At 47.2% G+C, this 27,361-nt stretch overlaps 2 protein-coding genes across 5 annotated transcripts; both read left to right on the top strand.

Moving 5' to 3' along the window:
• Positions 1-721: 721 nt before the first annotated feature.
• rab40b (RAB40B, member RAS oncogene family) lies at positions 722-13,624 on the top strand. Its single transcript, XM_085285607.1, has 6 exons — positions 722-1,075; positions 9,388-9,448; positions 11,090-11,150; positions 11,832-11,909; positions 12,169-12,391; positions 12,926-13,624. The coding sequence occupies exons 1-6, from the start codon at positions 934-936 to the stop codon at positions 13,216-13,218; spliced, it is 858 nt and encodes a 285-aa protein (XP_085141733.1). The 5' UTR covers positions 722-933; the 3' UTR covers positions 13,219-13,624.
• Positions 13,223-27,308, top strand: LOC146569219 (prolyl 4-hydroxylase subunit alpha-1-like). 4 transcript variants are annotated; one of them, XM_085285604.1, is made up of 16 exons: positions 13,223-13,362; positions 18,478-18,736; positions 19,518-19,601; positions 19,680-19,776; positions 19,923-20,074; positions 20,169-20,306; positions 20,521-20,775; positions 20,951-21,141; positions 21,214-21,390; positions 23,973-24,043; positions 24,545-24,644; positions 24,720-24,773; positions 25,018-25,083; positions 25,167-25,235; positions 25,389-25,485; positions 25,952-27,308. In XM_085285604.1, exons 3-16 carry the CDS (start codon positions 19,523-19,525, stop codon positions 26,020-26,022), a joined length of 1,617 nt encoding a protein of 538 aa, XP_085141730.1. In that variant the 5' UTR covers positions 13,223-13,362; positions 18,478-18,736; positions 19,518-19,522; the 3' UTR covers positions 26,023-27,308. The 4 variants fall into 4 exon arrangements, with proteins under 4 accessions (XP_085141730.1, XP_085141728.1, XP_085141729.1 ...); XM_085285602.1 differs by having other exon boundaries at positions 18,478-18,751; XM_085285603.1 differs by lacking the exon at positions 23,973-24,043 and adding an exon at positions 22,579-22,649 and having other exon boundaries at positions 18,478-18,751.
• Positions 27,309-27,361: the final 53 nt, after the last annotated feature.

Below are 27,361 nucleotides of genomic sequence, written 5' to 3'. Positions count from 1 at the left end.
TGTGCCTCGGCCTCTGGGAAACCAGAGCACAACACAAAAAAAGATAACTCCCCCACTCCCTACTCCCGGGAAGGACCAACCCTGCCACAGAGTTTGTGGTTTTACAGCAACCAAATATGTCATTCATCTTTGTCAGGGTGGGCACGGCCAAAACAGCCAAAAACATGTTGTTGAGGTGACTGCTGTTGTGAGTTGGTGCTGTATAAATAACATTGTCACGCTTTCAGTCAGTGATTGGTTACTCGAGTGTGAGCTGATGGAGGAAAACTTCTTCCTTCGACTGCATTAAGACATTTCCAACAGTCACTGCTTCACAAAACTCAGAGAGACGCAGATGGACATCATGAAATATCTCCTGCAAATGTAACCTCAGTCTGCTCCGAGTGCTGCACTTGTTGATCTGAACATCAGCCTCATCAAACCCGGACTGCTGTCTGTCCGAAGGCTCATCTCTAGACTGCTCCTGTGTAAAGCATCTCTTCCGCCCAGCCGCTGTCATGCTTTTATTTTCTCAATCCAAACAGGAAATTGTTGCCTTTTCTATTTCTGTTCAGCTTGACGTCACTTAGTGAGCCAAACGCACAGCTTGTCCCGCTCGCTGATGGACGTCTCCAACGTCCAATCCTGACTCAAGGTTGCCCTAGCAACTCGAACGATTACCCAATCGAACCGAGATAAACACCCTCCCTCACCTCCTCAGCTGGAGCAGGGAGGGGGGAGGCCAGAGATCCATGAGTTGCTCCTCAGTCCGGGAGCAGACCTGGACCTGAACCTGCAGAGGATTTTTACTGTCGTGCGTAAAAGCGCGCCGATGGCACAGCTGGACGCGCTCTGAGCAGCTCCTGAACACGCTCCAGTCTGAGTGCGGGGGGAAGAGGTGTAAGCCTGCTCTCATCTCAGGATGGGACACCACAGCCGTCACCCGCCGCGAGCATGAGCCACAGAAGCAGCCCGGCGCGCGCCTACGACTTTCTGCTCAAGTTCCTGCTGGTGGGCGACAGCGACGTGGGGAAGGGCGAGATCCTGGCCAGCCTGCAGGACGGAGCCACCGAGTCCCCGTACGGCTACAACATGGGTGAGTGGGGGGAGTAGGGTCAGCTGTCCGGTGATCTCTGTGGAGGCTGCTGACACCGAGTCCTCCATCAGGAGTCTGACTTCATGTTCACTCAAACTTTAAGCGCCTCCATCAGAGCTCCAGTCCACAGCAGCCTCTCTGACATCAAAGCTTTATGAAAAGAAAAGAATTATGTTATTATTAGTTATTATTAGTCCTTATGAAAAGATTTTATTCTGAGTTGAAAAATGAAAGTTAGTGATTAAAGTTTACAAGAAAAAGCTGTTTTTGTGAAATAAGTTCACAAGTTTATTCTTAAAAATAAATAAATGTATTCACGTTTACTTTAATAAACAGCTGAGTGTATTTTATTATTGAAAGCATTTTAACTGGTTCACAAGTTTTACTCTTTCAAAATAAGAGCCATAGTTGTTAAGATATGCATTGTTCTCTGGTGAGCAGACACCATCCAACTAACTGATGGTTTGGATCCACTGCGTATAAAAACTGGACATAATCACTGTGATGTCACTCAACAGTGGTGATTGGCTGGTTTTAGAGCCTGCCCCCTGTGGACGTCAGAGGAACTGCAGTGAAGTGTTGCTTTGTTCTGGGAAGCATTAGAAGCTCCACACACCGTTTTAGTTTGTAATATTGAAGCCGTGTTGCCATGGTGTGTGTGTGTGTGTGTGTGTGTGTGTGTGTGTGTGTGTGTGTGTGTGTGTGTCTGTGTGTGTGTCTGTGTGTGTGTGTGTGTGTGTGTGTGTGCGTGTGTGTGTGTGTGTGTCTGTGTGTCTGTGTGTGTGTACGTCTGTGTGTGTGTGTCTGTGTGTCTGTGTGTGTGTACGTCTGTGTGTGTGTGTCTGTGTGTGTCTGTGTGTCTGTGTGTGTGTGTGTGTACGTCTGTGTGTGTGTGTGTGTGTGTGTGTGTGTGTGTCTGTGTGCGTGTGTGTGTCTGTGTGTCTGTGTGTGTGTGTACGTCTGTGTGTGTCTGTGTGTGGCGCTGGCAGGCAGCTGCTCATGACTCATGCTCGGCCTGCAGGAGGGTGACAGGAGTTGAAGCTCTCCAAGTTCACGCGCTGACACACGGTGTAACACACTGTGCTCACGAGTCACATGACCACATGCTCAACCTGCTGTCATAAAAACTGATTTCATATTTAAATATGTAACATCCTGCACACGGCTGTCATCTCTCTGCAGAAAAGTCCAAACTGAGCTTTTAGGACAGTTTCATAGATGATCTGAGCTCCACCGTGGTCAGACGTGACGTGCAGCAGCAGCAGGTGATGTTACTCACCTGTTTACAGCAGACGTGTTTTCATGTTTTATACTTGGACAGAAAACGATTTACCAGCAGAGAACAGTCTGCTGGCTCAGGAGATGAGTCCTCACACGCCAAAAAATCTCCCCTGCACATAAAAAGGTCTGCTGACATCACCAGCCACAGCCTGCAGTGAGGAGGTCAAAGGTCACAGATGACAGGCCAGTGCCATGCTTTGTGGATGCAGAAAAACACCCACATGGTCTCTGAATCATCCTGGAGGAAGGAAGGCTGTACTCTCATGTCTAATTCTGAAGTGAAAGAAGTAAATTCAAAAAATAGAAAATGTATAAAAATCTGTAGTAAGTTTTATCCAATTATCCTGTTTTTAAAATATTCCACACAGCTACGCCATCAGTAATATTTGTGTCTCCTAACAGTGAAATGACATCTATCTGCTGTCCCAGTGACAATAATCAGCTCAGCCTATGTTCATTAATCACTATGAGACCAAAGCTCAGATCTAAACACTCAGTTTACACCAGTTTTTTATGGTGTTGGCTTTGTATGATGTCATAGGGAGGTTATATCCTTATATGGTCAATCTCAGGCACAGAAGCCCCGCCCACTTGCTATTTAAACCTTCTGTTGTGAGGGGCAGCCAGCTGTCTCCGTATGAGATGAAGGATTATTCTGAACTATTCTGAAGCAAAGAATTACAATATGGAGCAAAATCATTACTCAAAAAAGTAATCCATTACACATTACTCATTACTTTGCTTAAAAGTGATGTGCTGCGTTACTTAATTACGCTGAAGAAAGGTTTTTTTCCATTGCTTTCTCATTACTCCGTAAATTGTCCTGAAACACAGTCCTCATGAGGACACAGGTACGCTCTTTCTTTTATTGTTCAGGGATGAACAAAAAGCAAAGATGGAAACCAGCACAAAGACACTTTGGAGTGGTCACCACGGTGATTCTGAACTGGTAGGAACAGGCTGCAGGCTGACTGCTCATCAGTTTGTTACCCGTTGATGTTCAGGCTCTGGCTGCTGGGCCGGGGTCTGCATACACCCAGCTTTACCATCAGTCTGGGTTCTTGGCTAGCTAAGTGTTAGCATGCTACCTGTGCAGATGTTAGCACTATAATGCAGCTGCCTCTGTACTGGGCGCAGTTTGCACCATACTGTTGGGCCCTTGTCCTTTCATGCAGTAAACTGGTTTTGAACACACATCCTGGGTTCTGAGAAACTGTGGAAACTGTAGGATAAAGTGTTCATTGATACAGTAACAGGAAAACTAGAGGTCTGTGGTTTTCTGGAGGAACTACGTTGGACATGTTGATCTGAATGTTTGATGAACCTCAGCTGTGACACTGCTGATGAACAGAAATCAGTTTTTGTTTAGTAATTTTTTGTCTTTGGTCTCTCAGACGTGACGACCGTTGGGTGGATTAATCAGTAGCAGCGACATCAGCAGAGGCCTCGAGTCGTGCCGTTTCTGGGTTTTCCTTGGTGTGAGGACGGTTTCAGGCTGATGGAAAACCGCAGGCTTCTGCTGTTTCTGGGTCATCTCCTCTAACGGGAGGCATGACGGCACACAGACATAGCTGTGGTGAAACTGTGGGACGATTTCTGGCTCTCAGGTCCAGGAGGGGGCTTTGCTCTCCTGCCGAGTCCAGAGAAGAGCTGGCTGCAGTGCAAAGCTGAGCCAGACCACATGGGGAAGCCTTGATTAGCATTGACGCGAGCTCGGAAAAATGCACACAAACAGCTTGCTAGTTTATTCTCTGTGCTTTTATGAGCCGTTGATAATTACTCCCAAATGAGACACGCGAAGACGGGCCAAGCGCTTGTTTACGGTCTGAACGCCACGATCGGCTCTTTTATAACATCCTTCTGAGTGTTGTGTAACTCCACAAAAACACTCCACTCTCCCATCTACTCCAAATGTGCACTGTGAGAGTGTTTGTGTGGTTGTGGTGGTGCTGCTGCGAGCTGCTCGGTGGGGGTATAATGATGCTGCTGGTGCTGCCAGGAGAGGCTGACTCATTCCTCCAGTGTGAACCGGCTCTTACAGATAGGCCGACCTTCACTATGCATGAAGAATACTGTTAGAGGTGATGTGTTTGTTTGGGTTTGAACTGATTGTGAGGACTTCTTTACAGATGGCACACAAAGATGTAAGTGGTCATATTTCTGTTTGAAACAAAACGCAGCAGCACGGCAGAACCTCTGACATCATTAACCATCTGTGAGTCCAAATCTCCCCTCAGTTCCCAAACAGAGTTACTAACAGTCTGATAAAATGATCCGTGTGGCTGCTCGCCCAGGTGTTACAAGAAAACTTAAAGAGGGGTAATCTGTACCATAATACTGCCTGTTTTATTATTCAGACTCAATTATAACACAGAGCTAACACAAGAAGGGCCAACATCAGGCTGTGAAGTAGGGCTGGATATCGTCACTGATTTCTAGAATCGATTCGATTCCAATTCACAAAGTCCCGAATCGATTCGATTCGATTCGATTTAAATCTGGGAAATTTTGCCTCAGACAGTCAGCAATATTATAATTCAGATCAGTACATTTACATATTTTTGTATCTATAAAAAGGAAGCTGACACTTTTGAGACTTTATCAAAGGTGTGAGCATCACAGCGAGGCCTTTGTGTCAAAGTAACTGAGGATAAAACAGAAAAACATGAAGTTGATTTTCCTGTTCTGGATTTTATAAAAATATTCTGCAGTACATCAAAAACGAAAGAAAACCATTAATCAACACATGAACATCACCTCTGACGTAACAGCGGTTTTATTAGAGACACAGCGTTTTGCATTTTGTATAATTTTAAAAAGTTTACATTTGTTCAGTATTGAACGGCAGAAATTAGGTTTTCTTTTCGGAAGTAAGTAAAAGGAAAAAAACAGCGGCTGACAGGCTGTAAACAACAGTAGACTTGTGTGTAACAAGCAAGCGAATAATGAAGAAAATAGAGAGAGAGAGAGAGAGCGAGAGAGCTGTGCATGAAGTGTGATTTTATCCTGGTGGAAGCAAAGCAGCAAAAGTCAGAGTGAGTTCATGTTTGTGTGAAGCGTAGTTTGGATCTTCTTTTGCTGCTGGTTCGGTCAATATTGTTTGGAGAGAGATCAAACCTGCAGCTTTAGAATCAGCGCAAAAAGGGCGTGAACACAAAGCTCGACCCGCCGACACATCAGAATCAGCGAGCTGTCGCTTTCAGCCCCGACCGTGTCCGTGCCGTCGGTGAGAAAGTCACATCTCACTGATTCTGATGCGTCGGCGCTTTGTGTTCACGTCTTTGTGCAGAAGCCGTGTTCCTGCTCTCATTTACTGTTTTAGCTGTTTGGTGATTGTTGAAATTTTGTGAGGTTTAACCTGAGATTCTGGCGTTTCGGGCAAAATAAATTTATATTAAAAAATCGATTCAGGATTTTAATGAATCGATATCACGTTACCCAAGCCAGGATCGATTTTAATCGATGAATCGATCATCAAAACCCACCCCTACTGTGAAGCTAACACAATGCTAATGTGGCTAAGTTATCAATTCTTAGTTAATGGGACACAAAGCTATCAGATAGCGTGCTAATGTGACATTAGCTTAGACAAGGTAAACCTTAAATAGGCTAACAGCAGTAAATGAAGCTAGAGCAACATAAAAAGATGATTTTCTCGACTAACGTCAGCTAACGTATCGTAGTGTTAGCGTGGCTAATATCTGAGAGCAGGACATGAAGCTAATGTAAGATAAGAAGCTGCTTATTATTTTTGTGCACTACAAGGCTGTTTTAACTGTAGTGTGGCTAAGCTACAAACAACCGCTAATCAGAGTTTTGCAGTTTTATATTTTTAAATTTAATTTTATTTCTAATCCAGTTTATTTGTTATTGCTGGAAACTGTTTACTGTTAGTTTGCTTTGTTTGATTTCAATGTTTGTTTTATTCTTCTTATTTATTTGTTTATACAATAAAAACACAGAACTTTGTGAAATCAGTTGACTCACACTCTTGTAGACAAGTCTCAGTAACGCCTCCTGTACTTAGGAGTTATTGTGTCACACTGAAAGAACAAAGATGAATCAATTTGTGCAGATTTGAATAAAGGAATCTTGTTTCGTGCACTCGGGCCTGCTGGTGTTTAAACTGAATCATGGAGCTCTTATTGTCACCCTGCAGCAGCTACGTTTCCCAGCGCTCTGCTGTTTAGACATCTGTCAGCAGACCTTTCTGTTTTAGCCTGTTATGTAACTCCACTTTCCCTTCATGCATCATGCACACCAGAGTGTGTGTGTGCAATAACTTGGACACAGCGTGTGTCGGTGGGGCTTACGTCTCCCAGAATAACTCCTACGTTATATCACGTCTTGTTCTCTCAGGATATTCTCCCGCAGATATTTTCATATACGTGTTCGATACGAGGAGCTGGCTTTCACTGTTTGTTCTTTGCTAATAGCACATTATTAATTTATAGTCAGTTATCAGGGAGCCCTCTTTCTGTTCATTGAGCAGTTGAATTCTTAGAATTATTAACTCATCTTTGGACATTTCTGTGCAGGGATTGGCTGGGATTCAACCTGCATGGACACAGGAATCAGTATTCATAATTTAGTATTGTCTGTTTTTGCTTTTATGCTTTTACTAGTCAAAACTAGTAAATGAATAAAAAAATGACTTAAGATTCAAATCTTAACAAGTACACGTGAAATGTAAAGCTCATTTTGTTTTAGTCAGAGCAGTTTCGTTTCAGTGCTGGTAGACGCCGTGCAATCAGCCTCTGCTGAAGCTGCTCCAAGAGCTCGCTCCACATCTTTGTGCGTGTAGCTGTCACTACGAGGAAGCAGTTGTGGTCTACATGTGGGTGTAGGTGAAGCTGCTGCCCCACAAAAGAGGCAAAAATGGTCAAAGTTAATCCTGTTGTCAGTGTTGGGTCAGAGAGACGGAGTCATATCACACCAGTCGTTTGTGTCATTAATAGTTAAGCACATATACTGTAAACTGTGTCAAAGTGACACTGGAACCATCTTAGGTCATTGATGGAGGACCACAGAAGGCCGTCCCACTAGCATCAGCACTCTATCATAGTAGTACTGGGCTTAGGGCAGCATCATCCCCCGGAATCTCCTATTTCCTGCCATAGCTGGACTGGCCATCAGGCATACAGGCATTTGCCTGTGGGCCATGGTGATTTTTGATTTTGATTTTTGTAACGGTATAAACAATGAGAGGTGGTGGATTGGCCAGATGCTGGCAGATGTGTAAAAACAACTCAGTTGTTTGCTGGTGGCTGTGGCGGAGCTTCCACAGAGGCCAGCAGGTGGATGAGGGGAAGGGGAGGCAGGAGGAGCAGAGACCCGAGGCGGTGAACTGAACTCCAGGTAAGAAGTTATGAGCTGCAGTCTATCTGGGTCAGATATGAACCAAGTTTAGTTTATTTTTGTTGTGCTGACTTTTTACAGTCAGTTACAATAACTCGTACTGCTACTAGCTAGCATGACGGAGTTTCTATACAGCTGGGTGGTGCTATGATGTTACTGATAGTGAACTTTATTTTATTCATAAGGTTAGTTAGTAACTGCCAACCGTGCCTCTTCTCCTCTCATTCTCCCCCCTCTCTCTCCTGTTGCTACTTCAATCATGAAACGGATCAGTGATCAGCTGATCGGCTCTCTTGTTTGTTTATCGCCCACTTTGCGCCAGAAAGAGGAAACCAGCGGATGTCGCGCTAAACAACAGCAGCACGTTTAAGCTTGATCAGCTGTTGTTAGAATTTATTTAATATTAGTTTCTAGTATCAGCTGAATTGAAGGGAAGTTATGAACTGTTTCTGAGAGACAAATAACACCAGGATCCTTTTCTAAGTATCTGACAGCTGGTAACTGTGCAGGGGCGGGTCTAGCAAAGCTTTGCCACGGGGGCAGGTAGGGCATTAACAGGGAGAGGGGGGCACAAAGACATACTTTCTTATTCTCATTTAAAATGTTTCGCTTTTAATAAATAATTATCTGAATCTTACAACCAAAGTTTTTAGTATGATGTAAAATGTATAGGAATCATGCATATACCAACAAGACTGTACATCACTGTCACAACAGTGTTTTCATTCAAAGGCTTTATGGTTTTTCCTATAATACCTGGAGGGCCGGTCCGATTTTTTTGTCCCAGTCCAGCCCTGCTTCCTGCACCCAGCAGCTTTCCCGTGACATACGTGACGGTGAGCGTGTGCCGCGTGTGTCGACGCGTCAAAGTGCGCTGTGGTTATTTTCAGGAAGCTAATAATAATTACAGTTACAGAAGAGACGAGCTGCTTTCTGCTTTTGTCCCCTGTGAGAGTCGCCTGATATTAGCGGCTAACCAGTAACAAGCTGGAGAGAAACCACACACCTGCACAGGACGCTCTGAATACCCAGCATCACACCTGGATTTGGGCAGCTGCAGGGCTCTGGTGAAAGTGTTCATGAATATATGAGGGTTTCACGAATAACCCTTTAATTAAATGTAGTTACTAACTAAAGCTGAGCAAGTCCTTATTCAGAGCAAACTGTTTTTACAGCCTAAACTGAACAACGTGGTTTAGCAACATAAAGCCATGGACGTGAACTCCTCATGAACCGCTGTATCTGCTCAGACCTGCTGCAGTGCTTTGCATGATTGACGATTCCTTCTAATACTGTGCCTTTGTTTGTTCTGATTGGCTGGCCCTCACAAATTCATTCATCACAGTCAAAGTCATTCTTTTCTGATTTGATGTTATTTGTGATCAGTAGAGGTTTTTGATACAGGCAACACAGGCGGTTGCCCGGGGCGGCATCACGGGCATCTGCGGGAAAAAAAAAATTGCTCGTACTCATGCTGCTGCGACGTCATGCCAGCGCATATTGGGGATGGCATAGGCACTGATCGGTTTTCTGATGCCCATTTGCTGGGCCCAGGGCGCCAAACAGGCTCGGACCGCCACTGTTTGTGATGCATGTTTGAGATGTTTGGCACGTTGGATCTAAAACTGCTGCTCGTTGGTTTGATCTGAATCTTTCCTTCTGCTGTTTTTCAGGAATCGACTACAAGACGACCACCATCCTCCTGGACGGGAGAAGAGTGAAGCTGCAGCTCTGGTACGAACACGCCGTCGTTCACACGGCTGCCTACGTCTCATGTTATCAGTCTGTGTGGAAAGAAAGCAGAGGACAACCAAAATATACAGGAGGCATGTGAGGCCCGTTTACCCAATAAAAAGCTTTTTCAGGTACTGAGCTTCATCCAGCTTCAGCCTGACGGGTGTTAAAGGCTCGCTTCACTCAGTGAAAATATTCCTTCAGTTTTAGTTTGACGTTTCAGTTTTATGTCCAAAGAAACTGAGAGGAATGCAGCTGACAGCACAGCCTGAGCGGTGTGTGGTGGATAAAAGTGGAAAGAAAATAACTTATGATGATTAAAAGCCTTAATGTGACACTGACAGCAGGTCTGATTCAAAACCTCCTTTGATGCTGCAGCTGACAGGATGTCGTCATCAGAGGGCGAACACCGTAAAAGCGTAACCACACAAGATGCGTGTGACCCGCCCTGCTGGACACGTCACACAAACTAACCTGGAAGTGACCAGGACTTTTATTTTGAAGGACCAGTCCAGGATGATGATGCCATCATAAGAGCATCTGCAGCACTGATGCTTTTACTTTGGCATAAAAGATGTCATTGGATGAAATCAGCGGAGCTGTACTCGAGTAAATCTACTCAGTTTGTTTCTGTGATGACGGTTTGCTGCTCTGCACAAACTCGCTCGTGTTTGTAGAAACGTGTTTCAGCCGAGGCGCCGTCACATGTTCAGTCTGCCGCTTTGATGTTTAAGAGGACGCGACGCTGTGTGTGTGTGTGTGATGATCCTGTCTGGATCTGCCGCTCTGACTTTGATAACTGGCGGCCATCTTTTCCCCGCCCGCGTGCTCATGAGCCAAGCAAACCCCTGCTGTGGTGCTCAGACACACTCGCGTTTCTTACTGTGGACAGGAACAACAAACCCACAGAGCGCGCTACGCTTGCAGGAGGAGGCGGAGACAAGCATCTGTGCACATGTTCATCACCACAGTCAGGACGCTGCTGTGCAAAAGTCTTGAGCCACCTTTCATGTCTTAAATCTTGTAGGAAAATGTGAAGCAGGTGCACAATTAAAACAGCCTCAGCTGAAATCAGCAGTAAATACGACTGTGTGCTTAAAAAAGCAGGTTTTTAACAGGAGTTTGAGACACTGGGCAGCTTCGAGTCTCTGAATCCAGTCAAACACAACAACAGAAAGAAACCACGACTCTACCTGAACTGAAGGAAGCACTGACCTTTCACAATAAGAGTGAGGGGAGAACCCAGCCCACCATGTCTGTGCACACTTCCTCCAGAGCCTCGGGAACACTTCAATCCTAATCTGTCCACGACTTCATGACAGAACCCTTAAAACCAGGACGCACACTGTCACCGGTCTGAGAGGGTCGAGACCAAAGTCCACACCACTGGCTCTGTGCTCGGCTTCCTGTGTTTGGACCTTTTTCACGTTCAGGCAGCTGAAGTCGGCCCCGTGAGACGGCTCTCCAAAGTAAAGCTGGGAGTTTGTTTTTTCTTTCCCATTAAGGCTGGACAACGGGAGAGCTCATCCCAGTCTGACCTTCAGCTTCACAGTCATTAGTTAAGACTCTGAGTAATGTTTGTTTGGAGGCGTGAGCGTCGCCACGGTGACCTTTAACCTCTCCTGGTCTGTGTTGTTTCAGGGACACGTCGGGGCAGGGCCGGTTCTGCACCATATTCCGATCCTATTCCAGAGGAGCACAGGTGAGCACCGAGTGCACTGCTGCAGACAAACACAGGGGGGCGCTCACTGAACCTGGGGGTGAGTTCTCCATTCTCCTAATGACCTTTGACCTTCACTGAATGTAAACGAACCCCTGGGCTGCTGTAAAGCAGTAACGGTTCTATCATCAGAATGATCAACATGAGTTCATCTTATTTTCCGAACAAATAACATTTTTAGTTTTAAACTGGTTTTTAGTTTCAAACGTGCTCTGAAGCACCGTGTTAGACACGCTTTGGGGGTTTCGAGGCTGAAGATGCTGATGCTGACCAGCTGTGAGTGCTGCTCCCTGATTGGACATGGAGCCATGTGACTCTGGCAGCAGGCGGTGGCAGGAAGTGTGAGAAAACACGTTTCCCTGAATGAAGCTGTTCTGTTGTAGTCGCTCATCAGGGCTATTAGAGGACATGTAACCATGGAAACGGTGTCACTGTTGCCACGGCAAGGCTAAAAGTTGATCTTGAATCTGTAGTTTCAGTCACGGCGAGCAGGTAACGGCCCGCTGGCCCGAGAGCAGGGCGCTCACACCTGTCAGTCAAAGAGGCCACGCCCCCAGCGATGCAGCCTTTAAGCGTTCATTTAAACAGGTGATGTAATGACGGTGAGATTATCTGTAGAGGCTGTAAACACGCTGATGAGAGTGTGAGTTTGTTTGTTTTCAGGGGGTCATCCTGGTGTATGACATCACCAACCGCTGGTCGTTTGACGGCATCGACAGGTGGATCAAAGAGATCGACGAGGTGAGCCATCGATCGTGTGTGTGTGCAGTCAGCTCTCTCTCCATCGCTCTCCTGTTATCTAACAGCTGACCGGTGATGTCACAAACTCTGACTGAGTCAAAACGGCGCCCACGCCTGCTGAGGCAGTGCCTCTTTAGGTTGCTGTACTTCAAACGTTTCCCTTAACTTTAAGCTGCCTCCCCCCACCTGACACACCTGTAACACTGAGTGTGCTTAAAGACCCACATCCCCCTTTCCTTTCTGTTCCCCGTTTACCCAGCATGCCCCAGGAGTTCCTAAGATCCTCGTTGGCAACCGTCTGCACCTGGCCTACAAGCGTCAAGTGACCACGGAGCAGGCGCAGGTGTACGCCGAGAAACTGGGCGTCACCTTTTTCGAGGTCAGCCCGCTATGCAACTTCAATATCACCGAGTCGTTCACGGAGCTCGCCCGAATCGTGCTGATGAGACACGGCATGGAGCGCCTGTGGAGGCCCAGTAAAGGTGTGCCATTAGCTCCGCCCCCTGCAGGTCTGTGATGCAGCTTTAAAATGGGACGTTCAGCTCTGCGCTGCCCTCTGCTGGAGGCTCCGCCTCACTGAGGATAAAATCAGACGTCATTCACAAAAACATCGTTCTGCTTTCACTCTTTCCTGAAAAAACACTTTTTATTCCTGAAATATTCCAACTTTATTTTTATTTGTCACTTTATTAATACAACATTTTCACTTTGTTGCTGAAATATGTTTTTCATAATCTTATTCATTTATTGCTAAATTAATGTTCTTGGAATATTTTACAACTTTATTCCTAAATTTTTATGACTTTAGTCCTAAAATATTAGGAAATGTATCCAAACATATGTTATTGTACAAATACATGATTCCATATTCAATATTTCAATTTGTTTCCTAAAGTTTTATAACTTTATTGATAAAGTGTTTTTTCATGAAATACAATAAATTTATAATGATTCCCTGTTTTGATTGGTTCTTCTCTGTGAGCGCTGTAATCTGATTGGTTCTCTGTGTGTGTCAGTGCTCAGTCTGCAGGACCTCTGCTGTCGCTCCATCGTTTCCTGCACGCCGGTCCACCTGGTCGACAAGTTGCCCCTCCCACTGGCTCTGAAGTCTCACCTGAAGTCCTTCTCTATGGCCAACGGCCTCAACGCTCGCATGATGCACGGACGCTCCTATTCCGTCACCGCCAGCGCCCACTACGGCGCCACCAAGAGGACTGGGGGGGCGCTGCTGAAAAAGCCCAAACTGATCCGGGCGCCGCCCCTCAGCCCGTCGACTCAGAGTTGCAGAAACAGCTGTAAAATCTCCTAACGACAGTTAAGGCACCGCCTGCTCGAACATTTGAAGATGGCGGTTAGAAATGAAGAATTCCTCACCAGGACCTGAACCGAGCTTCAGACTTCCTGTTGGTGACGTTTGCTTTGCCACCTGTGAGCTGCAGGCGTCCAGTCATAGGTGAGGTGACATCACATGGTTGGAAAACGACAGTGTCAGGAAAAATCCTCGGAGCACGTCAGCCCCAAGTCTGAAAGTGTGACGTAAAGCTGCTCGATGCTCAGAAAACGCGCGTTCTCAGCAGCCAATCAGAGCTGCAGACGCTGATTTATTCTTCTGGCTTTCTTCTGGTTTTTGTTACTTTGGTACTTTTTTTACTTTTGAAAGAGACTTTTTTTTTTTATTTACAGATTTTATAATAAAAAAAAAACTTCCAGTCAGATTTGTAAGATTCAGATTTCCTTCTTGAATCGTTCAGATGTGGTTTTTCGCCCGGACTCTTCTTCGTTATGTGATTTGATCTGCAGGTGTGACAGTTTTCCACTCTGGGACTTTATTCTTGGAATTCTTCGGAGCCTCTGGCTGTGTCCCAATTCAGGGTCTGCACGCTTGAAGTACGCATTTTAAGTGCGGTTACGTCACCGCCACGCGACGACGGCTGTCCCAATTCGAAGTGTACTTCAAATGCATACTTCAAATGCGCCGTCGATTTCCCCAAATGTCAAGCGTGGTCCGGTGCACGCTTTGTGGTCCCATATATCCCACAATTCATAGCGCGGCGGTGGGTGTGGAGAATTTTGCCGCAAAATACGGCAGAAGGGAGCGGCCGAAGAGGGGTTTTTTTTTTCCCAAACTTTATTGAAATTATAAAGCGAACAGTCATTCCAGTTCAGTTTGTACAGTAGACATACAAGGCAAATAAGAGTAACAATATACAGCACAATGAAATAAGAAGGATAAATAAATAAAGGAAAAAAGAAACAAAAGGGGGGAATGTGACAGACTTCATAACTTTGTACTTGAAAGTTGTGACAGCTCATTCGTTAAACATTTCTGAATGAATTTCAATCAATGATAAACCTTTTTTATTGGAAGTTAATTTAAGAGAGTTTAAGTAATATTCAATTTCAATCAAAAACAAATTAAATGATGGGGTTGAGTTTTGAAATTGACATTTATGTATGTGGAAGTTCCCTAATAAGATGGAGCGGCCGAAGAGTGAACTGTCAAAAGTACTGAACGCAACCCATAACGGCAATGCTCAGTGGCTAGAGGATCTGAGGGCTGACCACAGCGACCTCCCTGAACAGGGTCCAGTAACCATCACAGTGGCAGATATCCAAGAAAGGGTCTCCAGTATGAAGCGTTGGACAGCACCAGGGCCCGACATGGTTCATGCCTACTGGCTGAAGAAGCTGACTGCACTCCACGAGCGTCTGGCAGCACAAATGAACCAGCTGCTAGTTAACGAGAGACACCCGGAATGGCTAACCGAAGGCCGGACGGTCCTGATCCCCAAGGACCCCAAGAAGGGACCGGTCCCCTCCTACTACCGACCAATAACCTGCCTCAGTACTACATGGAAGCTCCTGTCAGGCATCATATCGGCTAAGATGAACAGGCACATGGGTCAATACATGACCCATTCCTTTCTGCGGGACACAGAAAGGAATTCGCAAGAATACCAGAAGCGCAAAACACCAGCTACTGGTAGACAGAACAATCAGCCGAGACTGCAAGACCAGACTGACCAACCTGTGCACTGCCTGGATTGATTACAAGAAGGCCTATGACTCAATGCCCCACAGCTGGATACTGGAATGCCTAGAATTGTACAAGATCAATGGGACCCTAAGAGCCTTCATCAGGAACTCAATGGGGATGTGGCGTACAACACTAGAGGCCAACTCCAAGCCCATAGCACAAGTCACCATCAAGTGCGGGATCTACCAAGGAGATGCTCTGTCCCCACTGCTGTTCTGCATAGGCCTGAACCCCCTCAGTGAGATCATTAACAAGACTGGCTACGGATACTGACTACGGAACGGAGCAGTTGTCAGCCACCTCCTGTACATGGATGACATCAAGCTGTATGCCAAGAGTGAACGAGACATCGATTCACTGATCCACACCACCAGGATATACAGCAATGACATTGGAATGTCGTTCGGACTGGAGAAGTGTAGTCGGATGGTAACAAAGAGAGGGAAGGTAGTCAGAACTGAGGGGATTGAACTACCAGAAGGCAACATTGCAGACATAGAGGACAGTTACAAGTACCTGGGGATCCCGCAGGCAAATGGGAACCATGAAGAGGCCGCTAGAAAGGCTGCAACCACCAAGTACCTGCAGAGGGTCAGGCAAGTCCTGAGGAGTCAGCTGAATGGTAAGAACAAGATCCGGGCCATCAACACGTACGCCCTGCCCGTGATCAGGTACCCTGCTGGGGTAATAGGCTGGCCAAAGGAGGAGATAGAAGCCACTGACATAAAGACAAGAAAGCTCCTTACCATGCATGGAGGGTTTCACCCCAAGTCCAGCACCCTGAGGCTGTACGCTAAGCGGAAGGAAGGGGGCCGGGGACTGGTGAGTGTCAGCACCACAGTCCAGGATGAGACAACGAACATCCACGAATACATCACGAAGATGGCCCCAACTGACAGCGTGCTCAGTGAATACCTCAGGCAGCAGAAACCCAAGAAAGAGGAGGGAGACGAGGAACCATCATGGAAGGACAGGCCCCTGCACGGTATGTACCACCGGCAGATAGAGGAGGTGGCTGATATCCAGAAATCCTACCAGTGGCTGGACAAAGCTGGACTGAAAGACAGCACAGAGGCACTAATCATGGCAGCACAAGAACAAGCTCTGAGCACAAGATCCATAGAGGCTGGGGTCTATCACACCAGGCAAGACCCCAGGTGCAGGCTGTGTAAAGATGCCCCAGAGACAATCCAGCACATAACAGCAGGGTGCAAGATGCTAGCAGGCAAGGCATACATGGAACGCCATAACCAAGTGGCCGGCATAGTGTACAGGAACATCTGTGCCGAGTATAACCTGGAAGTCCCGAGGTCAAAATGGGAGATGCCCCCAAGGGTGGTGGAGAATGACCGAGCTAAGATCCTGTGGGACTTCCAGATACAGACGGACAAAATGGTGGTGGCTAACCAACCGGACATAGTGGTGGTAGACAAACAGAAGAAGACGGCCGTAGTGATCGATGTAGCGGTTCCGAATGACAGCAATATCAGGAAGAAGGAACACGAGAAGCTGGAGAAATACCAAGGGCTCAGAGAAGAGCTCGAGAGGATGTGGAGGGTGAAGGTAACGGTGGTCCCCGTGGTAATCGGAGCACTAGGTGCAGTGACTCCCAAGCTAGGCGAGTGGCTCCAGCAGATCCCGGGAACAACATCGGAGATCTCTGTCCAGAAGAGCGCAGTCCTGGGAACAGCTAAGATACTGCGCAGGACCCTCAAGCTCCCAGGCCTCTGGTAGAGGACCCGAGCTTGAAGGATAAACCGCCCGCAGGGGCGCGCTGGGTGTTTTTATATATATATATATATATATATCTCAATCAATCTGACAATACTATAATATTGGCCATATTATATTTACATTACCACAGTGAGATGACTTTAGTCTCATAAACAACATCAGCTAATTGTTATTTACTAACTACTCTTAAATGAATAATAATAATAATTCTTCTTAAATGACTGTTCAGCACAGACATGAAGCCCAACAATCATGTTTACAGTCCTGTGGTCTCAGCCTCAGATACTCAACTAATCAAAGTGATGTCATGACAAAAATGAATGACCAACAAAACATTTTTCTCCTTCATTTCTGTCAAACAAAGCTGTATGTAACGTGTCTCGCGGTTAGTATCATGGTTGCTAGGCAACCTGAACAGCGCGACGAAGCGTATACCGTCCCATTTCACAAGCCTCTCACTTCCGCACTTCTCGTACTTATAGGACGCACCGTACGTAGTACGCGTAGTGCGCGTACTTCAAGCGTGCAGACCGTGAATTGGGACACAGCCTCTGATTCATGTTCATAAGATGAACTGAAACCGTGACCTTTGACACTTCCTGCGCCACATTTCCACCTCAGCGCTGAGGTTAAATGTTTCCTCACCTGTACATAGAAGCACCTTGAAGCTGTGCTTTTGCACATCATTCTTCTTCAGACACACAAACTTTTTGTGTGCGATATTTGTACGTGTTGTCAAGTAAAACAGGGATCACATAAAAGATAACATTGTGGTAGTACAATGAAGAACAGAAAGAGGGACAAGGACAGTGAGACAAAAGTGAGTACAAAAAATAAAATAAATTAAGGGGAACATAAATAAACAAAGTTTGCAAGAGCCAAAATCAAGTTAACATCTGTAACCGACTGAAACTGCTAACAGTCTTGAGAGCCTTCGTGTTTTTTGATGAGGAGATTGTCCTTATATATTGTACAAGTTCAGGCTTTCTGCCGAGGACTTTGCTTTTGTGTATATGAAATTTTGCCAAAAATAAAACCAAATTTATAAAGAAGAAAGCATCATTGTCCTTGTCTTTAAAAGTATAATAGCCAAAGATAACATCCTTATAGTATAGTTGAAGATTAGGGAGAACAGAGTCAGTAATAAACTTGTTTAAATCCTTCCAGAATTTACATGTAAATTTACTCACATGACCAAAACAGATGAGAAACTGTTTCAGGTTGCTCTTGACAGAAGGTACAATTTACATTTATTTCAATTCAATTCAATTCAATTTTATTTATATAGCGCCAAATCACAACAAAAGTCGCCTCAAGGCGCTTCATAAATTTCAGCCATAAATTTGGACAAATATTGTTTGGTAGGGTAAAACTTATGAATCAACTTAAAGGAAATCTCTTTAATTTTGTTTGTTAAGAAAAACCTTTGTGGTAAAGTCCAAACTTTTTTCCATTCAATATCTGTTACAAAATTGGCCGAATAAAATATGGCTGATGGAACAGAGACCATTGCATCCTGAAAGAGAGATCTTATTTTGGTATTTATAGACTTATGAGAGGAAAAGCAAACATTGCCAAGAGAAGAATGTAACACATCCGGGGGAGTGACCTGTAGTGGAGCACTGTGGGAGCATCTGTGTAACATGGACAGACCAGATGGGATGGCATCGAACACTATTGAGAATTCTTTAGGCGTTATATTAGTATTAGTAAATGCAGATGAACGCGCTGGTGGCTCTGACGTCATCACGCAGTAATTTGCAGATGAAAATCTGACGCAGGGCGCCTCCGGTCCAGCAGGGGGCGGGGCAGAGCCGCGGTGACGTCGTCAGAGGAAGAGGAGGAGGTTTGTGTTGCCAGCCTGGCTGTGAGGATCGCTGAGACGAGTCTGCGCTGAAGCTGTTCTCGGGCACAAACTCGGTGAGAGCAGAAACCCTCGGTCCTCACCGGAAGCTGACAGAGGTGACGGTTCCGGTTATCCAGAAACTTCTACGGTTCCGACTCTTTACTCTGACCTGAACAGAGACAGTCTGTCTGCCAACGAGACTGCGCACAGGTGAGCCCAGCACAGGTGAGTCACAGTAAAGGGGGCTTTGTGTGGTCATAAAAGTGGCGTGACCGGACTGTCTCAGAGCTGCTCCAAACACTCCGTTTACCACAGCCTTCCACACTCTGGGACCTGTGTGACGTCACAAAGCTGCACCGCTGCAGGTGTGTCAGGTGTTCAGTGAGCTGAGACTCAGTCAAAGAAGGCTGACTGTGAGTGAATCATGCAAAGCTGCTTCTGCCTCGTTCAGGGTCTCACCCTCACCTTCCAGAGACTTTCTGGTGATCTTTGGCCCCAGCTGCAGTGCCCTCCAGGTGAACTTTGACCTGTTGAGAGGCGCAGAAGGGCAGATGGAGCTCTTTAAGCAGAAGTGTCCAGTCACAGGAAGTGGCGTCTGGTTTCTTGGCTGTCTGGTTTGGGACTTCCTGTCACTGGGCCAGAGAGTGTGTGTGTGTGTGGTCACAGCTCTGGTGTGTTTCATGCTCTTCAGCACGAGGTCAGGACTCTTCTTTGTCCTCTCCTGGCTCCGCTTCAGAGTCACTCACAGGCCCAGGATGACGGCTTCCCCCTCAGCAGCACCGACGCCACGTTTCAGCTTCAGACACGTCACTGCTTCAACCTGTGACGGGAGACAGAGCGTGCGTGTGGGCGTGTCTTGATGTTTTTGTGTGCTTGTGGTTGTTGTGAGTGTGCTGAGCGCTCTGACTTCAGTATCAGTACCTGTAACGCTTCAACGTCTGGCGTTGGTGTGATGTCAGCACTGACGCCTGGTTTCTGCCCGTGTGTGCAGGTACGATGGCGCTCTGTGGGTGGTGGTTAATCCACTTCCTCGTCTTCACTTCTTGCTCAGCTCACGACTTCTTCACCTCCATCGGTGAGTTTGGCCGCTCTGTATCGTAGCATGGAGTCCTGCTGAGCGCGTGTGTGAGCGCTAATTTGTTCTTTGTCACAGGTCACATGACGGACCTGCTGTTCACGGAGAAGGACCTGGTCACCTCCCTGAAGGACTACATCCGAGCGGAGGAGAGCAAACTGGAGCAGATCAAAAAGTGAGTGTCGCTGCTCGCCGTTAAACGCTCCGCCTCCTGTTATCCTGGAACAGAATCTCAAGTTTGTTGGGGGGGGGCAGCTAACTAAGTTTACATTGCTGTCATGATCTGCGACACACTCTTACCTGTGCCGTGTGTGTGTTCAGGTGGGCAGACAAACTGGACGTCCTCTCGGCAGCTGCCACTCAGGACCCCGAAGGCTTCCTGGGTCACCCGGTGAACGCCTTCAAGCTGATGAAGAGGCTGAACACGGAGTGGGGGGAGCTGGAGAGCCTGGTGCTCACCGACGTGTCTGATGGTGCGACGCAGAAATCAGCTGTTGGATGTTAGGACACAGAATCTTTTTTCCTTGTTTTCATTGTCCTCCTTCTTCTTCTTCTGTGGTGTTTCAGTGTTCATCTCCAACCTCACCATCCAGAGGCAGTACTTCCCCAACGACGACGACCAGACCGGCGCGGCCAAAGCTCTGATGAGACTGCAGGACACCTACCAGCTGGACACCAACGCCATCTCCACCGGAGAGCTCCCAGGTCTGTGAACCGGGACCTGCTCTGCTTTACAGGGCAGAGCGGGCTCTTCAGTCCGAGTTTAGAGAAGACGGCGCTCAGGAGGAAAAGGACCACAAATGTTTCTGAGCTCTCGGTCGTGTGTCTGAAAGTCATTTACACGATTCAACCTTCCAGCTCGCGCTTTAATAACAGGAACATGAGTTGTAAATGCTCCTGCTCTCTCTCGTCTCCTCAGGATCGTCCTCCACCTCCTCCGCCTGGAGCACTCTGACCGTGGATGACTGCTACGACCTCGGGAAGGTGGTGTACTCAGAGGCGGATTACTACCACACCGAGCTGTGGATGGCTCAGGCCCTGAGGCAGCTGGACCAGGGCGAGACGTCCCGCGCCGTGGACGCCGTCACCGTCCTCGACTACCTGAGCTACTCCGTGTACCAGCAGGGGGAGCTGGAGAGAGCGCTGGAGTTCACCAGGAGGCTGCTGGACCTGGGTTAGTACCTGCAGACGGGCAGTTCAGTCAGCAAACGTGCTGCTGTTGTTTTAAAGAGTTAGAAAAAGGAGCAACGCTGAGTTTCCAGAGAGTCCAAGGCTTCTTCTCACATCTTCAGCGCTTGTGTGCAGATTTGTTGATCTCACTCACCTGAAGTTGTTTTTCTGCCCGTTAGATCCGACACACCAGCGAGCCAACGGGAACCTGAAATACTTTGAGTACCAGCTGGCCAAACAGAAGAAGGTGGAGAAGGTGGAGGAGAAGGAGGAGGAAAGCAAGGTGAGGCAGAGGAGGGAGAGCAAAGACGACTACCTGCCTGAGAGGAAGAAGTACGAGCAGCTGTGTCGCGGCCAAGGCATCAAGCTGGTGAGGCGAGCGAAACAAGCGCACCTCTGAGAGTCGTTTATCGGCGTCACTTCAACCTCTGCTTCCTGTCAGACTCCCCGCAGGCAGAGCCGCCTCTTCTGCCGCTACTATGACAACAACCGGCACCCGCGGTACGTGATTGGCCCGGTGCAGCAGGAGGACGAGTGGGACAGCCCGCACATCGTGCGCTACCACAACATCGTGTCAGAGAAAGACATGGAGAAGGTGAAAGAGCTGGCCAAGCCCAGGGTGAGTCCGAGCATCTTTATCTCACGCGCTGCTGCAGAGCTTATCCCAGGTCGGACGCCATTAGTGCTTTACCAACGCAAGGGGCGGGGCTAAATATCAGTATTCAGAAATATTGCTCCCCGTTAAGTCGCTGTATATTAAAATTTTTATGAAAACATGTTTATTATTACTTCCCCCGCCAACCTGACCCAACAGAGTCCAATAGGTGGAGCTTATCAAAGGATGGAGAGGAAATGACCTCGAAGAAGAAACTCGCAGAAGTGTCGGAAAACTAATCGAGAGCAGTCGGGATGTTAAAAACTGGACAAGAGTCATGATGAGAACATGACTGCTGCCTGATGTGTCGCCGCGACTCTAAACTGTCAGTTTTCGTTTTTGTGGCTGACTGTCGGCTCGCGGTTACGTCGGCTCGCGGTTACGTCGGCTCGTGGTTACGTCTGCTCGCGGTTACGTCTGCTCGCGGTTACGTCGGCTCGCTGCTCGACTGCCGATCGGTCGTGTTGATGTTCGGTTCACGGTTTACAGCAAAGAAGAGCAGCGCGAGCACTTTCAGCTCAAACACCCAGAAACTCAGGTCAATCGTGTGGATGCACAAAATTTACCTCGGCAACAGTGAATGCTGTTATCTGATTGGCTGCTAGGTCGTTAAGCCGCGATGAGCTCTGTAGAGAAATGAAATATATTATATTGAAATTAGAACGAATCCCCGTTCACACCTCAGTGCAGCGTTCAAACATCCATCATCACAAACTGCTTCCTGTTGGCCGGCGGCGTCCTGTCAGCGAGCGGCAACTGCTCATTTTTAACTTGTAACCCCGTGACACGGGTGCTGTCAATCATTAATCTATGCCCCGCCCCTACCTCTTGATACACGCCCACAAAATCAGGATCAAACGTCTAAAACTGAAACAATTAATTTAAAGCCAGAAAAAAATATTTGCATGAAAACAAAAAAATTATTTAAAGTAAAAAATTTCGTTTGTTTTTCAAACACATCAAAAACAAAACTGTAGTTTGAGCCTCGTCAGTGAGCGAGGAAGAAAGGTGACGGGCGGGCGGGGGGTGGAGAGGATCACGAGGTTGTGCGGCTGTGTGGTGCGGCTCCTCCGTCGGTGTCGGTCGGCGTTAGTCGGTGCTCCGGGCGTCGCTCTGTGTCTGCCTGTAACTGTCGGCCGATTGGCTCCACAGCTCCGTCGAGCCACCATCTCTAACCCCGTCACTGGCGTGCTGGAGACGGCCCACTACCGCATCAGTAAGAGGTAAGAGCTGCTGGGGCAGGAGGCGGCGTCCGCGGGGTGGACCTCACCTCTCTGCCCCCAACACCACCCTGTCCTCCCCCCTCTGTGATGGCGGCCGTCCCGGTGAGAGCAGAAAAGGCAACGAGTCGCTTCAAACAAACGAATAATTAAAATGTTCCTTCCTCCAAAGTGGAATTCTCATTTAAACGTCCCAGAAGAATCGGCATTATTATTACAGACTTCCAGCCTCCGATCATCACAGCTGACGCCCCCCAACAGTCTGAAACATAAAAGACTTCAGTTTTATAAAATCCAGTTTTCACACATTCAGCTTGAAAGAAACGTTTAAACGTCCATGATGGGCTGTAAGCTCTGAAACATCTCCATAAACTTGTAGTTTCACATTGTTGCTGCTGAGAAATGGTTAATAATAATAAAGCAGATGTTCATGAGCAGCTGTTTTACCGCTGTCCTCCCACCAGGGGGCGCTGCAGCACAGAGAGACAGCTGTAACTGTCATCAGCTCAATCAGTCCCACCTGGGCAGGTGTAAAAGGCCACATCAGAGGAGATATCAGAAGGTCCTGTAACGCTGCAGGAACAGCTACTTTGAGCGTCTTCTTTCAGGCTCTGCTCTCGCTGGGATTCGAGCCTCTGCTTGTTTTCTTTGCTCGTTTGGGGACAGGAAGTCAAACATTTAAGACTCTCGATGTCGCTTTAACGTTTTCGTGGAGGCAGCAGGAGGATTCTTGTCTCATACCTGTGCTTCTCACTGTTACCTGCACATTGTTACGTAAAATAACAAGAGTCTGCAAACGTTTCAAAATAAAGTTCTGAAGTCAGACAGTCTGTTGACCTGTCAGTGCGTCAGCTTCACGGAAATACTCTCTACAGTAGTTACTGTAAAACTACTGCAGGTACTGCAATGTTACTGCGTGTTTTGTGTATGATGCTGGTGTAGTGACTTCATAAGTGAAACATCAACTGAGATTATTTTCAGTTTCAATTATGGCAGAATATCGATCCCATAACCTTCTGTTTGTGAGGGGCAGCCAATCAGAGGAAAGTTGTCTGAAGGAGGGAGGAGCTAAAGCAGCTTGTCAAACATCCTGAAGGTTGACCACGTGCACTCCATGTCCTCTTCATTAGGTACCTTGTTGGCTCTGGGTTGGACTCGGCGCTCTTTAACTCGCCAAAGCAGATCAGGGCTTCACGTGTACCTAATGAAGTGGCCTTATGTGGCGTTTGAAGCTCGTGCTGCCTCCCTGACTGCAGCGTGTGGATAGTGACCGCCCTCTCTCTGTCCTCTCTCTGTCTCTCTGCATTAACCTATAATTGGGAGTAGCTCAGACGTGCCACGGTGCATGACCCTCACACAGGCAAACTGACCACGGCCCATTACCGAGTCTCCAAGAGGTAAGAGCAGGACGTCACTCGCTTCAGGCCCGGGCGGAGCGCAGGCTGTTCGTAACGATGGACGCCGCACGTGCAGCGCTCCGGACGGCTTTGTCACAAGCGACCAATCACAAGCCGACTTGTAAAGCCGCGTGTGAACTCCTGGATCCATCAGTGAGCGTGCGAGTTTTTTTCCTCCGCAGTAAATTTGTGACTTCGCTTCAGCTTTTATTGAAGTCACGATATAAATGTTTTTGGGGCGTCCATCTTTATTTACAGCCTGTGGTCACCACCGTCTCTGGGGCGGAGTCTCCTCCTTCATGCTTTTCTAACGTTCAGCTGGCTGTAATGACACAAACGTCAGCGGTGAAGCTCTGTAAATGTCGTTTTTTTCATAGAGGAGCTGCTTTAGAAACTGTCTGTTGTTTCCCCGCCCTCCTCGTTGCCGTCTCCTCGCCGTGCGCCGGTTTGTGCTGTTTTCGTGACCTCGGCGGTGACTCTGTGTCTTCTCTGTCCTCTCAGCGCCTGGCTCGGAGCGTACGAGCATCCCGTGGTGGACAAAATCAACCAGCTGATCGAGGACGTCACGGGGCTGAACGTGAAGACGGCCGAGGACCTGCAGGTAACGCCTCACCTGAGTTCAAACGCCGCTAACCGTCTGGCGCCGCTGATGTTTTAAGCGCTGTGTTTGATGCAGGTGGCTAACTACGGCCTGGGGGGACAGTACGAGCCGCACTTCGACTTCGGACGGGTAAATAAAACCAGATACATGAGAATCTGTTTCTGTCAGCATTTTATTTCTGCTGAAAGACGGAAAACGATCAATAACAGATATGGATCCATGTTGGACACATTTCATTAAAATCAACTAAATAGATCCAATCTGTGTATTTGTATTGTAGATTTATTTATTTGTAACTTTTAACAAAGTTCAGTTTTTTGAAATGAGTGAATGAATTTTCATTACTCTGACCGCCGTGCACTTCCTGTTTCAGAAAGACGAACCGGACGCATTCGAAGAGCTGGGCACGGGCAACCGGATCGCCACGTGGCTGCTTTACGTCAGTGCTGCTGTGTGTGTGTGTGTGTGTGTGCATGTGCGTGTGTGTTGCTGCCGCTCACGCGTTCCTCCTTCCCGCTGCAGATGACCGATGTGCAGGCAGGGGGCGCCACCGTCTTCACTGACATCGGAGCTGCTGTGAAACCCAAAAAGGTTCAACTACTCACTTTCTTCATCATCATCATCATCACAGAAACAAGTCTGTTTAATAAACCAAACTGAGAAACAGGCGGGCAGACGAGGGCGCCGCTTCTCAGTAATCTGACGCAGTGTCATGTGACGCGTCATGTGACCGTGTTTCTCCAGGGGACGGCGGTGTTCTGGTACAACCTGTATCCAAGCGGAGAAGGAGACTATCGGACCCGACACGCCGCCTGCCCCGTGCTGCTGGGAAACAAGTGGGGTGAGGTCATCGCGCCATATTCACACACGTGCACAGTAAAACAATAAATACACACAAAATCATCATCAAGTAAAAATACTTTCAGATTTTCACGCCTGGTGATGATTGACATAAAAAAATTTCTTTTAAAAATTATTTTCTAAAAATAAGTAAAATAAAAGAACAAATCCAAACTCCCGTCAGTTATATAAAACTGTTTTGGGTCATTAAAAGCTTCGTTGTTATGTTGGAGTTGATTTATTTTTAAATGTTTGTGTTGATTGATGAATATTGGATGTTTTCTGGGTGTGTTTGCAGCAGCTCACGTGACTGCTGAAGGATTTTTGGTGTTTGATGTTTCAGATGAAACGAACTTGACTGAGCTTCATGAAAAGCTTCAGATTTGATGAGAAAGACGGAGAAACCTTCACGCTGCTCAGACTCGTGGCGTTTGTCGAGGCTCTGATGAAACTCTTTCTTCCTGCAGTATCGAACAAATGGATCCACGAGCGAGGGCAGGAGTTCAGGCGGCGCTGCAGCCTCGACGAGACCGACTGACGACCGACCTTCCTCCTCCAGCTCAGCCGTCTTCCTCCTCTGCTTCCTGCCTGCAGGCGCAGAGTGTGACTGCACATGTGATCCAACACGCTTATTTTTCTCTACAGCGTGTGTGTGTGTGTGTGTGTGTGTGTGTGTGTGTGTGTGTGTTTGACTCATTTCTCCTTTAACGAGAATCACGCTGACGTTCAGACGTCCGTACCTGTCCAGGTGTTCAGCCTGAGAGCTAAAACTTCTCGAGAACAAAGAACGCTGCACGAGAGGTTCGTTTAAAGACGAATAAAGTTTTTTGGGGGTTTTTGGATCCAGAATGTTTGAAATCTCGTGAGCTTTGACTTAAAAGCAGAAAATCTGATTGATTTAATTCTGTTCCATCGACGGTTCTGCCCATTAAACCAGCGAGTGGAACGAAGGAGCGCTAAATGTGACAAATTTTGAATGGAGTTTGGCCCGAGGTCGCTAACATGAGTCGAGTCAGACGCTACAGACCGAGAAACGCTCCGTCACCCGTGTCACTCCCTGACCTTCACGACTGTTACAAAGACGGCGAGGAATCAGATTACTCTCGTCATCACGGGAATCAACCAGAAGCAAGAACCGATCGAATCTGAACGACGATCGATCGTGTGGTTCTGTGAGACAATCATAGCTGAAACTGAGCTGCGTATTTATTGATTTCTGACAGGATTCGTGTGAACGCCTCTTCACTGTTTTTCATCTGCGTTTTAAAAATTCCTCGTTTAAAAGTTTTAAAATGTTTGCACCTTCTTTTTTCTGTTTCCTGTTTCTTTTTGAAGTCTGAAACGTGTCGCCGAGCTCCTGCTCCTGATCTGATTCATGTCACCTCAGCCGTGACAAAGTGGGTTTTATTTTGGAAACTCTTCCACGCTTCAGCTGCCATGCTTTTATTCTGAAAAGCAGAACATCTGAGGCTCTTTGATTCACAAATTCAGTCCAAGTGGATTTTTCTGCGCTGTCCACCCGTCGTCATGGTTACACCTCCGTTTCCACCAATAGCGTGAGCGTTCGAGGAGGTTTAACCGTAAGGTCGTTCAGATGCTGCAGGTCAAACTCCAGATAAGCAAAGCACGCCGCCTCCTCTTAACCCTGTTAGCTTATTTCTGAGCGCAGTTACTAATTTCTGCTCCACGCCGTTTCCGTGACAACCCTCACTCCTGTTTGTGTGTGTCTGTTGTGTGTTGGATGATGTCCTGTGCAGTGACCTGATGTAAGACACGTTTCTTATCAGAATAAAATGCTGCTGCAACCCAGGAGAAGTAAGAAAATGGCGTCTGTCGTTATTCTCTGGCGGCAGCGTTGCCTCAGCAGCGTGCTGCTG

The sequence above is a fragment of the Mchenga conophoros genome, linkage group LG8 (genome assembly GCF_057382185.1).
Source record: "Mchenga conophoros isolate Kocher_MC1m ecotype Shallow Benthic linkage group LG8, M_conophoros_male_GT1.1, whole genome shotgun sequence".
Lineage (NCBI taxonomy): Eukaryota > Metazoa > Chordata > Actinopteri > Cichliformes > Cichlidae > Mchenga > Mchenga conophoros.
Note: the sequence above shows the minus strand (reverse complement) of the source record. Positions and strands in the feature narration are given on the sequence as shown.

Coding starts and splice junctions, on each gene's coding strand:
- rab40b (XM_085285607.1), top strand. CDS start 934: ATGAGCCACAGAAGCAGCCCGGCGCGCGCCTACGACTTTCTGCTCAAG. Junction 11,910..12,168: donor GGATCAAAGAGATCGACGAG/GTGAGCCATCGA, acceptor CCGTTTACCCAG/CATGCCCCAGGAGTTCCTAA. Junction 12,392..12,925: donor CCTGTGGAGGCCCAGTAAAG/GTGTGCCATTAG, acceptor TGTGTGTGTCAG/TGCTCAGTCTGCAGGACCTC.
- LOC146569219 (XM_085285604.1), top strand. CDS start 19,523: ATGGCGCTCTGTGGGTGGTGGTTAATCCACTTCCTCGTCTTCACTTCT. Junction 19,602..19,679: donor CGACTTCTTCACCTCCATCG/GTGAGTTTGGCC, acceptor TCTTTGTCACAG/GTCACATGACGGACCTGCTG. Junction 21,142..21,213: donor GCGGCCAAGGCATCAAGCTG/GTGAGGCGAGCG, acceptor GCTTCCTGTCAG/ACTCCCCGCAGGCAGAGCCG.